The sequence below is a fragment of the Heloderma suspectum genome, chromosome 10 (genome assembly GCF_057233095.1).
Source record: "Heloderma suspectum isolate Gila_16-S chromosome 10, 16-S_ref, whole genome shotgun sequence".
Lineage (NCBI taxonomy): Eukaryota > Metazoa > Chordata > Lepidosauria > Squamata > Helodermatidae > Heloderma > Heloderma suspectum.
Genome location: NC_139467.1, coordinates 9650504 through 9666741, shown reverse-complemented (window position 1 = coordinate 9666741; position 16238 = coordinate 9650504). Strand labels below are relative to the sequence as shown.

General features: G+C 48.6%; 1 protein-coding gene across 4 annotated transcripts in view; it reads right to left on the bottom strand.

The window, feature by feature from the left end:
- Positions 1–1443: 1443 nt before the first annotated feature.
- BCAM (basal cell adhesion molecule (Lutheran blood group)) overlaps positions 1444–16238 on the bottom strand; it is a 56936-nt gene continuing 42141 nt past the window's right edge. The window contains exons 11-17 of one of the 4 annotated variants that reach the window (XR_014785045.1): positions 14167–14294; positions 10897–11032; positions 7940–7975; positions 6764–6911; positions 5001–5118; positions 2822–4603; positions 1445–1792 (exon numbers count right to left, since the gene is read on the bottom strand). Coding sequence is in view for 2 of the 4 variants with exons in the window: in XM_084815029.1 (XP_084671155.1) it covers positions 4598–4603; positions 5001–5118; positions 6764–6911; positions 7940–7975; positions 10897–11032; positions 14167–14294 (572 nt within the window). In the remaining 2 variants the exon portion in view is untranslated. Of the gene's footprint in view, positions 4604–5000; positions 5119–6763; positions 6912–7939; positions 7976–10896; positions 11033–14166; positions 14295–16238 lie in introns of all 4 variants that reach the window. The other 3 variants (XR_014785046.1, XM_084815029.1, XM_084815030.1) reach the window with 3 other exon arrangements.

Here is a 16238-nt window from a genome sequence, read left to right as displayed (position 1 = left end):
TCCCTCTTCTTCCAGTTCCTCCCGCCTTCTAGTAAGCACCCCCTTGGTTTCCCTACTTCCAGGGTTTTCCTCTTACTGCATTTTCAAATCCTTGGTTTACCTCCTGCCCACGTATCTGTGCATGAGTTTGGAGTTTCTTTCCCCCACCTCAGCTAAGTTGACCTTTCACTTCACAAAGCTGGGCTGTCTCGAACATTCCAAGGTTGACCATTTCCCTCAGTAGGTAGAGTGTTTGTGAACATTCCATGACATCACATCAACCCAACTGACCAGGTACGAAAGACCTCATCACAAAAATCTCCTAGTGCATTACAATGCAGATTCAAGGCACACATCAGAGGCTGGAATCTCAGCAAACCACAGCCACCATGTAGATATATGGCAGATTTTACAATGGCATTAGGAGGATGGGCTAGAACAGTAGTGGACCAAAAATGGTCCATCATTAGACCACTGGGGTTGATTTTGCAAGGGGGATGAAATGTGGTGAAAAGGGAGGTCTGATCACTGTCGGCAGCAATCAGAGTTCTTCCTAGTAGCCATCAGCTGGCGGCCACCACTTCTTTTTCCCACTGGCCATCTGGGAACATTACACAATGACATAGCACTGTTCACATAGGACTTGCAGTGGGGTCAGGAAATGGCAGCTACCATTGTCTTTTCCCAGTATTCATTTGGGAATGCCTACTGGTTTCCCAGGTGGATTCTGGGAAAAGAAAATTACTGTTGCAACCACAAGGAAGGGCTGTTACAATCACTGATAAACTGGTAGGAGCAAAAACACAGAAGGGAGTCATTTTGTACCCCCCCCCCCATCGTGCCAAATGTTTTAACTGAAAACATCGGCTTGCCCTCAATTTCCAGTGAACCATCAGTGCCTGTTGGGATTCCTGCAGAAAATGTGGAACCAAGTGGATCTCAAGTCTCTTATGTTCTTAAGCAAAAAAGTGAATATTCAGGGAGGATCAGTTAACACAGATTAACTTGCCCCTCCTTTAACTGTTAAGAGATCCCTAATCTCCACTCTTGGCTTTTTAAATGTAATACACAGCGGTGGACCATGGGGAATCTTGAACCAAACAGTAAGTAGACCATAGAAGATGGAACCCAGCCCACCCCAGATCATACTGACCACCTTGTGGGAGAGAAACAATAAAGTAAAAATAAACTACTCCCCTCTCACTCTCAGCTGACATTTCCTTCCCTGGAGGAAGGAAGGCTGAATGGCTCCAAAGTCAATGCCAAAAGTAAATGGAGGGTGAGGGGTGGGGATGGAGAGACACTGGCTACCTCCAACACTTCAGAAACCCTAAATGGTGCATCCCACATAAGAAACAGGTTATAGTTTTGAAATTCAGTGTTAACGGGGGGGTTTGTGGGAAGGAGGCACAACTGTCTACCAGGAAACGGATGAAGCAGAAGAAACAAATGCAGGAGCCAAACAGAGGTTACAATATTTTTAATTGTTAATGTACAGTGTAACCCAGGGGAAGGGCAGCAGGCAACAGACACATCTGAATGGCGAAACTGGAGCTATGGCATTGGTGGGGGGTGGAGAGATGACTGACTGATGCAAAACAGGGTTGCCAGCTGACCTGCTCCTGTGTCTTTAATAGTAGCTTGCTCTGCAGGAAAAAAAATCAGTAGGTGAAGCTTTTTTCCATAGGCCTGGTTTGCACATAAAACCCATACCCAGAGTTTACCCATGATTTGTCTGCCAGACGATCACATAAAGCACAGGTTGTTTTTTCAATTCCTGGGTTGTTTAATTCCTTCCTCCTTTGCCTGCTCCCTCCCCATTATCCCAAATGCCTTTGTAGCACTGCAGTACTGGTATGTAGAGCGGCTGTGTGTTTTTACCACTCTTGCCTGCCGCTTCTGTAGCCTGGCGAAACAACCCATGGTTCTGTGTAATGACAACCCATAGTTAAAACAATCCAGAGTTCACAACCCAACAATAAGCCATGGGTTCTCTTCCTGAGTTGTTCCTGGTTAACAATCCATAGTTAACCCATAGTTCCAGGTTCACATGAAACGACAACCCAGGATTCAAAAACCCATACTCAACCCATACTCTGGATTGTCGTTATGTGTGAATTAGGTCACCGAATCATACAGCTGAAGAGGTCTTGGAGGCCCTCTAGTCCAACCCCATGCTGGATGCAGGAAATCCAGAGCTAGAGCACTGGCATGGAGAGGAGCATTCTCAGCAGCGAATGGCCTGCAGATCAAGCTGCTGTGAAAGGCACACAGAGCATCAGGGTTCGGTTGTAAAAAAAGAAAGAAAAAAGGTGGCAACCCTAAAAATAGCAACCGGCAAGGTTAGGAAAAGGAAGGGGCAGGAAAACAGCAGCCAGCAAGGACAGGAAAAGGAAGGGGCAGGAAAACAGGGCAGAGTTTAAGGGGGACATTTTGGACAATGGGTTATGTGAGACAGATGCATACCTTATTAGGAAAATATGGAGAAAAGAGAGTAAGAAGGATGGGGTAGGAAGTCAAGGGTTTTCCCAGCTGCCGTTCAAAGAGGGGACATGTGGCTCCCTCCCTGTGAAAATGCTTCTTTTTAAAACCATTGTGGCTAATAGATGAGCCCCTCCCTTTTCTTGTCCTTGCTGCCACCTCCCTGCCCCTGCCCCCATGCTCTGCCATAGCTCCACAGCCTCACCCTGTTCACTAGGATGCAACACCATTAAATATACTACACCTTAAAAAAAAAAAAAAAAAGATAGCCCCAAGTCCCCCCCAAAAGCCAGTGTCTTGACCAGACAGTGCAAGAGAGAAAGGAGCAGATATGCCACAGGGATTAGGGGAGGAAGACTACAGCCCTCAAAAGGCTTATCCTGGACAGACAAAAATGCCATATAAAAACATTTCAAGGAAGAGAATCAAAACATTGGAAGGGGTAGGATCAGGCCATCCCCTGAAGGTCGGTGTGAGTGTGTGTGTGCGTGTGCATGTGTGTGTGTGTGTACATCACCCTGGTAGCAGAGGCATCAAGAGAGCGGCTGGAACCAAAACACATTAGCTGCCCATTGGTTAAGACTTGACATTCGGGGTGGCTTGCTCATTCTCCAGCTGGTGAAGGAACGGAGGGAGGGAGGGATGCTGCTACGGCTCAAGCCTGCCTCGAAACCACACCCCTCTGACTGGGAACCCCCGCCTTCTAAACTCCAGGAGCTAGAGATGGCTATACGGTGACAAATGTTGAGGGAAGCACATTCTGAACATGGGGGGAGAGAGGCATTCTTCGCCAGCCAACCATCAGGTAGAGACACAAAAAGCATTATCCTGGGGTGACATGTTGGGAACCTGCACTCAAATTGAACATGAGCAGGTGCCAGCTTGTGTACATGGCACATGGGCACCAGAGGGAAAGATGCACAAGTGTTTTAGAGTCACTAACAAGACTAGGGGAGAAAACACACACAGCCAGGCCCCAACTGGCCTGCCCTGCCCCTGTGTCTTTAAACAGAGCACTGGGAAGCCCCATGAAATGGTGATAGCATTGCCACTTGCTCATTGCAGCAGATCAAACAGTTGTTAGAGGGATGACCACAGGGGCCCAGTACAAAAACTGGCAACCCTAATATGTTGATGGACATGCATGTGAAAGATGAACCACGGGGATTTGTAAATGTGCTGCGAATACAGATATGCTTAATTGCTGGAAAGGTACATGGATGGCAAGTGTTCATGGGATGTGTGCATACAGACACACACTCGGCAAATTAGCAGCATATGTGTACATGTTGGTGTTTGGATGGGGCATATTCACACGTACATGCTACCGTGCACACATATGAAGAATGGGCACCCAAGTTCACTTCTGCTATATCCTCAGGACAACCAGCAGGAGTAATTAGTGCCTTTGTGTGTGCATGATGAACAAGGGCGCGCTTGTATATGTTCAGTTTGGGTGCCTGTTTTATGTTGAGGATACAGACACTATCTCTACATGCATGCAGAAACATGGGTGCACACATGTCTTCATGCAAGCTTGAAAAATAGATGCTTGCCCAGCTGCCTATGGCGAGCAAGAATCACCCCCAAGTGACCAGGCAGGAAAGATTTACAAAAGCTGGCTCCTTTTGGACTGCAAGTGTGCCAGCAGGTTGTGGTAAAAATAATAACATAAAGTAAAAAGGGATGAGCCAGTAACATTTGTGAATTTGCTTGCAAGGCTGTGTTTGCATGTTACTGACATAAGTGCTTGCGTGGGCTAGTTCACGTCCACAGGTGGGCAACAGGCATACAGGTTGTGGCAGGTGTGGGGATATGCAAGAACCTGTGCATCGATGATGTGTCCGCTCACATCAGAAGGGTCTGGGCATATGTCAGTTTCTTTTAAACACAAAACAAAACAAAACCAGGCGTTTTTAAGGAGGAAGAAATAGTGGCAGCACAACCCCTGCACTTCAGCCCAGTCTCACAGCAAAAGTTTAGATGCATGGATGCTTCCTGCCTCTCACGGAAGGGAGGGCCTGGAAGGACCGTCTTCCCCTCGCACAGTCCAGCCAGGGCATCCTCTTTATCCATGGTGGGTGGTGCACAGCAGGCAGGGGGTTTCCTCTGGAACAAGGCAAGTCTGGGCTCACTCTCAGCACTGCAGGGAGGAGGCAGAAGAGAAAAGAAAAGAAAAACATTCACCCAACCAACTCTTCCCCTGATCCACCCTAATCTCCTCTCTGGTGGTAGTAGTAGTAACATTTCTATACCACCCCACAGCCGAAGCTCTCTGGGCTGTTTGCGAAGATTAAAAACCATTAAAAATACAGTATACAAAATTTAGAAACAATTTACATAAGAAAGCATAAACAGACAACACACACACACACGTATCTAAAAACAACTTTCTAGACCCCGCAGCCCCATCAGGGTGAAACGCTCCACAAAGAAGCCCCAGAATTCTTTTTGCATCATCTCATGCCAGCAAAAGGGATAACCCCCTCCCACCCACCCTGACGCTCCGTGGGAGTGGGGCTGCCCTCTTCTCCACTCACCTCATTTGCCCCGCCGCCCCCACCGCCACCCCCAGGGCTCAGCAGCCCCGTCTGTTCATTCCGCTTGTCTGTCTTCATCTCCACCACCGTGTCATCAGGATTCCCTTCCCTGGGAGTCCTGGCAGAAGAAGGAAACAGACATCTGAGCACAACATTACAGGGACAGGTGGGCGAGGAACTCAACAGGATAGGGTTCCTTGCCGGGCATTCTTTTCATCCTGTCTCCCCCCTCCCCCCTGGCAAATCCTGCATCCATTTATGTCTGTGCAGCTGGTAAGGACTGTGCAAGAGTTACATATTAAAAATTAAAGTCTGGGATCAGAGACCACTGGCACATCTACATGTATCCTTCCCCAACCTGGTGCCCTCCAGATGTGTTGGAGTATAACTCCCAGCATGCCTCAGTCAGCATGGGGCATGCTGGGAGTTGTGGTCCAACACATCGGGAGACACCAGGTTGCGGGAGGCACACACCCAAGCATAAGTGAGAAGGAACTGTATAAACTCTAAACTGGCAAGTTCAATTTTAAAACAGAAGGCAAAGTTTGAACTTAGCCAGTGTGAAGGGCCACAACATCATCCCCTCCTCGACTAGGCGGCCGTGAAAGTACAGGCAAGTGATCCCCAGTGTGCACAGCAGCAAAGATTTCCCCAGAACCCTCCCCTTACTATGCACCTCAACTGCTCACTCGCTTGAAGCAGGCCCAAAACTCTAAATGGGGGTGAGCGACTGAGGTGCAGGCATGCATGGCCAAACTCTGCCAGGCTTTCTGCTGCTGCCCACACTGGAGAGGAGGGGGTTAAAGAAGAGCCCTTCCCCTGTATATTGCCTTGCCTAGGAGAAAGCAGCTGCCATGTAGAGCAAGGGGTGTTTGGGATCAGGGCCATTTCAACAGGAGAGAAGGGGAACAGGGCTACTACAAGAGATGGGTTCTTTTGGCCCCTCCTCTTCCTGAATTGTTTCCATCCCAGCTGGTCATTATAGCAACCCTGTAACTTTAAGAACCAGTGCCGAACTTTGCTTTTTTCCTCCTCCCTTTCCATCTCTTTTTCCTCTTGTGTCGTATCCTCTAGGTTATAAGCCTGGGGGCCAGGACAGTGCTCTGGAAGCCTTTTCTGACTGAAGAGTGGGGTCCATTTTTAAAATTAATTAAATACATTAGGGTCTAACAGGACCCCTTAGGGCATAAGTGGGGAAACCTCAGGACAGGGGCCAAATCCAGCCCTCCTGTGGTCCCAGTCCTGCTCTGCTGGGTTTCCACATGGTCCCAGCCCCTTTTCCTTGACCACTGTTCATTTGGTGGTTTCCCAGCTTTTGTGCAGTGTTTCCCCATTTTATAAGAATGAAATGCCTCTCCTAACGCTTAGTCACTGGCAGGAAAAGCTTCAAGCTCAAACAGGGTGGTATTTTGACTCTGCCCCTTTTGCCTTCGGCTACGCCCACCAATGGAATGTGGCCCCCGAGAGCTTCTCTGAAATTGGATTCAGCCCTTGGGCTGAAAGAAGCTCCCCACCCCTGCCATGGACGATCATGTCGCCCAGGCTATTCGTTGTGCATCCCTGGCATAGAACCCCAGCGGAAGAAGTTTATACCGAGGAGCTAAGCGCACAAGTGGCATCGGCAACCTCTCCTTCCTCCCACCTTTCAGCTTCCCAGAGGAAGTCTCTGAGGGCGGGGGGGGGGGGGAGCATGTTGAAGACTGGGGAGGCGGAAGGCATCATGGCTGTGGATTTGGTTGCTCGGCCCACAAGAGCTCACTCACAAAGATCTCTTCTCGCCCCCGCCGCAGGGCAGCTGGCCACGGCGTTGCATAAAGTAGAAGAAGGCTACGATGAGGAGCAGCAGCAGGACGCAAACACACACTGCAATGACCGCGACCGTGCTGCCACCCTGACTCTCTTCACCATCCACTGTTGGGGAGAAAGACACAAAGGTGACGTGGTGGTTGACAGATGACGTCCAAAATGGCTTAGCCCCAGGATACTGAGCTGACCGTCTTCCCTTATGTATACCCAGTCAACCCCTGAGATCTTCTGAGGAGGCCTTACTGGTTGTTCCATGGCCAAGGAAGGTCACCAGGTAGCAGTATGCAAGCAGGCCTTCTCAGCAGTGGCATCCACCCTTTGGAAGACTCTCCCACATGTGGTTCGAGATGCAGAAACAGTGGCAAGTATTAACACCTTTTGAAAACACACCTATTCACACAAGCTTTCCCTGGCCTGTGGGGGACTCTTGTTACCACCCTATTTTAACATTTTTAAATGTTCTTAATGTTTTTATTTTTTATTTTTTTCCCCATATTGCTACATTGTATTTTAATGTGAACCATATGTGTTACAAGGTAAGAGGAGCCTGCAACACATCTCCACCCCATTCTAAAAGATGCAGCGTTTTCAAAGAGTTTGCAAGCTTGGGATTTATTTATTACTTCGGGAAGGAAGTGAAGAAAACTGAAAGAAGAACAGCATTTACTTGAACTTGGGTTACTCTCCTCCAAGCTCTCGTTTTACATACAACAAAACTTCACTGACACACAAATGCAAAAGAAACCTGCAGCGAAACAGCTAAGAAATGGATATACTCCATTCTTATTGGCAAAATGAGATTCCACGGAATGCTTCCTTTGGCATTTCCCCCAATGTTTCCCATTTTTCTCTTCCATGCAGGGTGGGGGTGGGGGAGGGATTTGGAAACAGAAATAAACTAAAGCCAAAATGTTCCCTCTACACAGTTTCCACCCTATTATCACCCACCTGTCCGGAGCTCAGGATTCCCTGAGGCAGCATGCAGGAGAGGGAAAAAGCAGTTAGTGGGCAGAATCACCTGATCTGACCTGTCTGCAAAGCCCACCTGGTCAAGGGCCACCCACATTGCCAGCCCTTGCTCACCAACCAAATTAGCAGCACCAGAGTCTAGGGAGAGGAAGGGAAGGACTTACCTGCTGGCACCGGGGAAGCAGATGCTGTTGGGGAAACTACAGGGAGAGACAGGTCTATTAGCAAAGGTTCATGGCGAACTCTTGCCAAGAACCCCAAATCCCCATTCCCAACCAGCACCTTTCATCATCACAGGGCAAGAAGACTCCCAGGGAGGGTTGTCAGAGAAATCCACAATGGAATCAAATGAGTCTGGATTTCTATGAATCCAACCCATGGATTCTGCAGCAGACCGGCTTTTCCCAAGTCGCATGGATTCCGTGGACTTGCGGACCATTTTTTTTACTTTCCGGAATGTTATGCAAATGTAGTCATAGAAAAATAAATTAAATAAAAAAGCACTGGCCAAAAATGTGCATTTCCTCCATAGGCTAAAGCATGAAAATGAGTGCACGGGGGGGGGGGATTTGTGCATTTTCACAAGTGTGAATTTGCACAAATTCAGAAAACCGGGAAAAAATCTGATTCTGTCAATGAGTGGATGATGGAGAGAAAGGCACCTGACAGTTCATGAAATGCAGATGTGACAGATTTTATAAAATCTGTACATCCCTGCTCCCAGGACTGCATGTCTTCTACCATTCTGGAACTGCATGGCACACCAGTGCTTGAATTACGGAAGGGGGGGGGGGTCGAGTCCCTCTTGTGATAGTCCCTTCATTGCTGTGAAACAATTTTGTCTAGTTCCAAAGAACTTGGGACAATTACAGATAAATATCCCCCAAACCACTCACAGGCAGCTATGGGGTGTTTCCTTTTTAGTGGAGGTGGCTGAAAGAGCGGAGACCATATGCAGTGAAATCTTCCAAGAAGAGGGATGGGGGAGGAAGAGGCTGGGGCTGAGCACCATTTCAATTGCTCACTGCCCCACCCCGGGCCTAGCCAGGGAAGGACAGTGCAAAGGTGGGGCTTACTCCCATGGAAAAGTGCATAGGATTGAAATACAAATGATCCAGAATAAGCAAATGTATACAGATTTTCATCTCTCTCCATGCACGTTTTAGGGTTGTTATCTTGTGCAGAGTTCACACAACCAGGGAAAAGTCTAGGACAGGGGTGCATATCCTCAGACCTAGGAGCCAAATCCAGCCCTCCAGCGTTCCTGTCCTGGGCCCCATCCCCTTTTCCCCAACTGCCAATTGTTTGATGGTTTCCTGGGTTGTGTGCAGTTTTTTTCCCCATTCTAAAAGGTTGAAATGCCTCTCCTAAGGTTTCGTTACTGGCAGTAAGAACGTTAAGCTAAATTATGCTGGTATTATTTGTGGATTTGGCCCCGCTCACCATTTGAAGAGCTTCCCCGAAATGGAATTCAGCCTTGGGCTGAAAGATTCTGCAGCCCAAATCCTCACCCGCCCCCCACATCTTCGCAAGATTAACCTACAAAATTCAGACCATACAGTGCACAGCGATCACAGAATGAGAGCAACAAGATGCAAAAACGCATCAAGGTGCCCTCCTAAGCAGCTAGATCCACAGTTGCTCAGGCCTGTAGCAAGACATTTTGCACTGGAGGCGCCACTGAAAGCTGTGTGAAACAGCAAAAAGCTAATCATGTGGTTGACCATGTTTAACATAAACATGATTAAAGAAACAATATGTCTGAATACTAGGCTGGCTGAGGCAGCAATTTTTTGAGATCAAGCAGAGGGCCAAGAAAGCACCTTGCATTTGCCAGGAGCCACCCACTGCCACCTTTATGCCCCAGACATGCATCCTGTGGGTGCCCAGAGGCTGCCGTGTGCTCCCTGCCCCAGCCAAACTGCCTGCACCTGGCCAGCCTGGGGAAAAGAGGCCATACATCAGCCATCCCAACCTGGCCCCCTCCAGACATGTTGGACTTCAAGTACAACACAGCTGGCTGAGGGACTGTGGGAGTTGCAATCCTAGATATCTGAAGGGCACCAGGTTGGGGAAAAGTGCCACATATGCTACACCCAGGCCAAACGTTTCATCTATCCAAGCATTTCATGCATCCCCCAAACCATCTCCAAGTATGACCAAATGAGACATCACATTAATTACATGATTGCAATTCAATGTGTCTCGTTTTAAATAGCAGCTGCAAGGGGAGGGGGGCTGGGGGAGAATCAGGACTAGGACGGTGTCACGTGAGGAGGAGGGGTTGGACCCTTTCATCTTGTGCTGCAGTTACAATGAAAATGCTCACGCTCGCACAGCTGCTATTCGCCAGAGAAGGGAATCTTCTCTTGGTGCCAATGGATGCTTACACTCCCTGTGTGGATGGCAGCTCAGAGGGAGATTTTCACTGGGATTGTAGTGTGTAGGGGACCGGTTAAGCCCATTGCTCCTGCATACCATAGTCCCAGTCCTGACACTAAGGATGTCCATTGCTTGGAGTTCTGGCCCTTTTGTGGCCTGACGGAATTCCGTTGCCTGCCTGACTTGGCTGGCACTGGTGAGCCGAACTGCAGGTTTCCCCTGAACTCCGGAGACTTTTTGCGGATTTTATTTTTGGACATGTTGTAATTCGCGCAAATTGCAGCTGAAATTTGTGTAATTTGCCCAAGTTACAGCCATACTTTGTGCAGCTTGTGCAAATTACCAGAAACTGCAGCCGTAATTTGCGCAAACTGAAAAACACAGAAAATCCACTAACTGGTGTGACTTGCTGCAGACTGAGTCAGGCCAGTTTAGCGGAAAACAGACCAACATCTGGGGGGCCGAGTCAAAGAAAGCTCATTGAGCTCCACCCCCCAAACGGATTTCTCCGACATCCCTACTTCACACACACATACCCCACCCCACAGCTAGCTACATTTTTCAAAGTAGACACATTAAATTGCAATTATGAAATGAAGGTCACATCAAGTTTGGCCATTCACTGTAGTTTAGCCACAGGCTTCTCTACAAATCAACTGTGAACAAAAAAAAATCAGCAACAGTTGCCCTAAAGAGCAAAACTATGAAAGGTCGCTTGCTTCCCTCTGTAGCCACTCACCAATCTCTAGCTGGAACTTCTGTTCAGCAGAGCCGTAATTGTTCTCTGCCCAGCACTTAACCCCACTTTGAGCCAGCTCAGGGGTCACCTCCACTGACAGTTCAGCAATGATTTTGTTCATAGAGTGTCTCAGAGCCTGGAGGGAGAAGCAAAGAAGAACAATGTTCACATGGAGCACAGCCTCCATCCCCCCCAAATTCAGTTTTGCCTCTGCCTGTACCTGCATCTTCGGCATAATAACATCCCTCCACGTGGGAGTTGTAACTACGGCTAGCAATCAAGACTACTGATATAATGTAGTGGCTTGGGGTGGGCAACTGCAGGAGGGCTGGGGGTCATTTTCAACCTGCAGGCCTCATCCCACTCCCTGAATTGGTTTTTTTTAAAATCCAAAATATTTGGCAGCAAACCGCTGCAGAATGCTACAAGGATTAAATTTAGCTTGTTTGCAAGCCAAATTTGACTCCTGCATGCTCTGTAGCAACTATGGAATGCCAAAAGGGTCAAATTTACCTTGCAAATGAGATCAATTTGACCTCTGTAGAACACCGTAGTGCTATGGATGCCATTTTTTTCTTTAAAAAATTGTTTTTCCACCACTGCCGAATTCAGCAGTGTGGTAGGGGCCAAACCAGGAGGTGGCAGGGGATGAACGTTGCCTAACCGTTGCCTTGGAACCTGAGCTGTGAACTGGGTTTGAATCTCCCCTCTGCTAAAATTTATGCTCTCTGCTTCAGCCTCCCCTCCCCCCAGCCCCAGCTCCATTATAGGAATAAATAAATACTGGCCTACCTTACAACATCGTTGTAAGAGTGCTGGAGAGCAGAACTGCACCATACTTTGGCCAATGTGTGCCCTCAAACCTACATTTGCCAAGACAAGGCATATGTGAGGTGGAGGTGGCAAGGCTACTGCCATCAGGGAATCAACGGGCAGGGAAGGGGTTAAGTAGCACTCTCTCCCGCCAGTTCTCCACTGCAAACCTTTCCTGAGCCCTACATCAGAGTTATAAGGCAAAGACAGGGTTGGGATCCTGTGTTTATCTCATAACTAGTAGTTCCACCCCAGAGATATATATGAAGCTCTTGCTGAACCCTCGAAAGCCTAATTCTATGAAATAGGATTGTTGTTAATGAATAAATATAGCTCTTGGCTATGTATATGAGCTCTTGGAAGGATTAAAAACACTGAAATGCTGCTAATGGTGTACAGGCAGGAAAGAAAGAAAGAAAGAAAGAAAGAAAGAAAGAAAGAAAGAAAGAAAGAAAGAAAGGGGGCCTTTGAGAGAGGAGACTGCGGCAGGCAGAACTTGTCACACAAGGGGGAGAGAAGCTGCACCTACTGGATTCCCACTTTTCTGCTCATCGTGACAGAACTCCGGTGCTACACAGAGCAGTCTTCCCCAACCTGGTGCCCTCCAGATGTGTTGGCTATGCTGGTTGAGCGATGGGAGTTGCAGTCCAACGGACGCAGAGTGTGCCAGGTGTGGGAAGGCTGACAGAGGAGGATTCCAAGCGCTCTCGGAGAGAATTCTCAGCACTCTCTTATAAACTGCACTTCTGAGGGTTATGTGATGGGGGAAAGCGGGCGAAGCCACGGCAAAGAGACAGAGCCAGTTCCAGTAGGTCCATCCGCGACCTTGGCTTTTTCTTGCACTTTCCGCCTCTTCCCTCCCTTCATCTCAGCACATAAAGAGACCACCCACAAGCACTCTCTGCGCTCCCCTCCCCGTTCCTCAGTCCAACAGCTTGAAAGCAGCTGGATATCATATTGACAGGCGGGGGGAGGGATGGAAGAACCCCCAAGTCAGAAGTCTGCACATTTTCTTTGCCCAGGGAAGCTTTTGGACAGTGGTTCATCTGCTGAGGATACCTGCAAGCCTGCCATGCAACCCCAGCACAAAGCATAGGATTTATAGCATGCGTTTTAGTACGCAATTGTTGAATTCGCACACGGCAGCCTTCCTCAACCTGGTGCCTTCCAGTTGTTGGGGAAGCCTAACACAGAGTGCCAGCCTGGCCTGTGGCATCTCCCAGTGAGCTATGGGGTAACCCACATGTTAGCACTGCAACCCTGTGCAAATGAGGCCCCAACAATCCCTTCCCTGGACCTTCAAGAGGGGGTGATTTGCAGGGAGAAGCAATGGAAGGGAAGGGAGGGCTTAACTCTTCCCATCCAAGTTACTTTTCCCCTAATCAGCCCCACCCTTCTCATACAGAAGCTGCTGCTGCTGCCCCACCCCTCCAATGGTGAAAAGCCACCAGCCGTGGTCAGGGAAAGAAGAGCGGGGGGAGTCAGAACCATGCAGAAAGCCAAGCTCCAAGGCAGAAATAGCGGGCTGGTGGAGCCAGAAGGAGATGCAAGGGCAATGGCACGCAGCGGTCATGATCCAAGACAGCAGTCGGGGAAAGGAAGCAGAAGAGCACGCAGAGTTCTCACGCTCAACAGAAGCTGCTCAGACCAATAAGGTGGCATAGCTGCAAGGGCGTCATACAGCCTGGTGCCCCCCGATTGGCTAGGAGAGTCAGCTGTCCCCCTTTCCCCTATGTTTTAGGGAAAGTGGGGAGGCAGAGAGCAAGGCAGAGAAAAGGGAGTGGCCCCATTCACAAATGGCCCTGGAGCTGCCCACTTTTGGCTTTGGCCTCACCCACCACCAGCTCCAGCACTGCCCACCACCAGTATACAGCCCCTGAGGAAATGCCGCCCTGAATATTTAAAAAAAAAAAATTCCCCACCTGCAAGGCCTGGTCTGCCCGCCTTCCTGAGGAGCCAGAGCACTGATGGCACAAGAGGTAAGGTGCTGGAAGGGTCCTGGTTTGAGACCCCCTTGGCACATGAAGTTTCAGGGGAAAGGCAGGGGAAGGGTTAAGCACGCCCTTTCCTCCTCCGATGCAAACCACCTACTCCCAAGGGCACTTTGCGGCAGAGAAGGGGCTTTGGGGGCGTCACTCCACATGCAGCTGTGGTGTAACGGGCACAGTCAGTGCTCTGGAACAGACCAAACGTTCTCCTGAAGCCATGCACAGTAGCGGCGGGCGAACCGTCTTTCAGGAGAGATGCTGCCGCCACTGATCTTCTCATCGAAGGAACCCCTGACCAGATCCCAAGAAAGACCACCTTCCCAGAACATATCCTAAAAACCACCACCCTCGAGGGCACGCCATGGGACGGAGTGAAAGTCCCAATATCCTCCTGTGCACAACTGACCCACCACTGTTATGATTTGCCCCCCTTTGTTTTCCTGGACAACTCTCTCGTCACTGCATTCACCTCCTTGCCCGTGATGCTCCATCTAATCTCCGGTTGAGGATGGCCCAAAGCTGAGCAGGTGAGCATCACTGTCTCACCCAGACTGTGGTATTGGCTGATGGACTGATGTTGCTCTATTTCCGGCTTTCCTGTTTGTGGGAAGAAGTTAAAGACATTACAACCAGGACCTTGTGACCCCTGCGCCCAAGAGACTCAAGTTCTGCACCAAGAAGAAGAGGAATTGGGCAACATGCATACAAATGCGCCGCATCTTAAATCCACATAATTTATCCTTAGATACCACCTGAGAATGAGGATGTGGGCTGGAAAATAATTTAGAGTGCAGGACACACCTAACGTGCATTGCTTTTTCCATAACTTTTTTTAAACTCCCAGGAATTTAATGGCCTATGATGAGGCATTCATGTCTGCCATCTTGAATAGGTCTATTATTTAAAAAAAAAATGTTTACTGAAATTGTTTTTAGCTGATTTTTTAGACTGTTCTTATCATAATGCTGTATTTTGTGATGTTGTTGTTCTTTTTTTTTATGAATTGTTGTAAACAGCCCAGAGATCTTCAGCTACAGGGCAGTATAAAAATGAAATTATTATTACTATTGTTATTAATGCATAGGTTATGCCAATTTGCTTTGTCCTTTTTTCATAATACATTCTGTTAGGCATGTGAGGGGCAAAGATCTATGTGTGGGGCACTCAAGACCTGTCTCCTAAGCAGTAGAAATCCTACAGTGTCCAGAATTATACTGCCCATACACTTTTAAGCTGATCTTCACAACCTTATGGACTAGAAACTTGCTTTTTTAAAAAAAACAAACCAAAATCCCAAACTGAAACTGCTCAGGGAGAGTAACTACAAGCCTAATACCAAATCCTCGGGGCAAGGGGAGGCTTTCTCCTCTTACATGGAATCATGCATCTCCTGCCTCACAGCTCCCCTGCTCCCTTCACCCAGCCACTCCTTCCTCACCCTCAAGGAGGCTAAACCAGAATTCAGCTTGCTCCCACAAGTGGACAAAAAAATGGGCAAAGGGACTGGCAGAGCAGGAGGGAGGGTAATGCAGCAGGTTTATCCTCTCTGTGGGTACTTCTGTAACAGCAGGGGTGGGGACTTCCATCAGCCCCAGTAAGGATGGCTAATAGCCAGGGATGATGGGTGTTATAGTCCAGCGACCTCTGGAGGGCCACCAGTTTCCCATCCCTGTTCGAGGGAAAGGCTGCATTTCTGTGTGAAAAATCTGGCAACCGGAAGTTAAACTGCTTAGGGATTTTATTAGGTTAAGAGATATACAAGTATTACTAATAAATAAGCATGCAATCTTATGCATATTTAGTCAGAGAAACGGCCCACAACTCCCAGCATGCCCCACCCAGCATGACACGGTGGGCTGGGGCATGCTGGGAGTTGTAGACCTTTTCTCTGTCTAAGCATGCATAGGACTGCACCTTCAACAAACACAAGTTACCCTCTCTGTGAACACTGCCAGGTTTGCTGTGGCTATCTCCCACTCTGCGAGGACTGGCTTAAGCTATTTTGCCACGTTAGGTGAAAATAGTTCTTGCTCTTGCATGAGATTGTATTGTCAAGGAGACAACAGGATCTGGGGCAGTGGGAAATTTTTCTCTCTCCTCCACCACTACCACCCAATGTTCCCAATGACAGCTGCTTTCTCCTGCTCCATACAAGTGAGTGGACACTTTCACTCCATTCACATGGATGAACTGAGGGACAAGAAGGTCACTGTCAGGAAAACCACAGCAGGGAAGCCATTGCCCCTGCCCCAATTCAGACCCCGATGGGCCAAGGGTCTACAGCAGGGGAGAGGGAACTGTGCTCCCTGAGCCGGCCCTACCATTAGGGAGAGTGAGGTGGCAGCCTCCAGCAGCAGATTTGGGGTGTCATAAAAGGGCAACAAGTGGTTATTTAATTTGTCATTATTGTATTTTTACTGCAAGCCATGGAGAGATGCTCTTGTGGGATTTTCTGCCTAGTCTGCCAAAATAACTTGGTTGGCTTTAGGTACTATGCACCTTTGGGTGGCAGGGGCAAGGGGGGAGATGCCAATTGCTGTC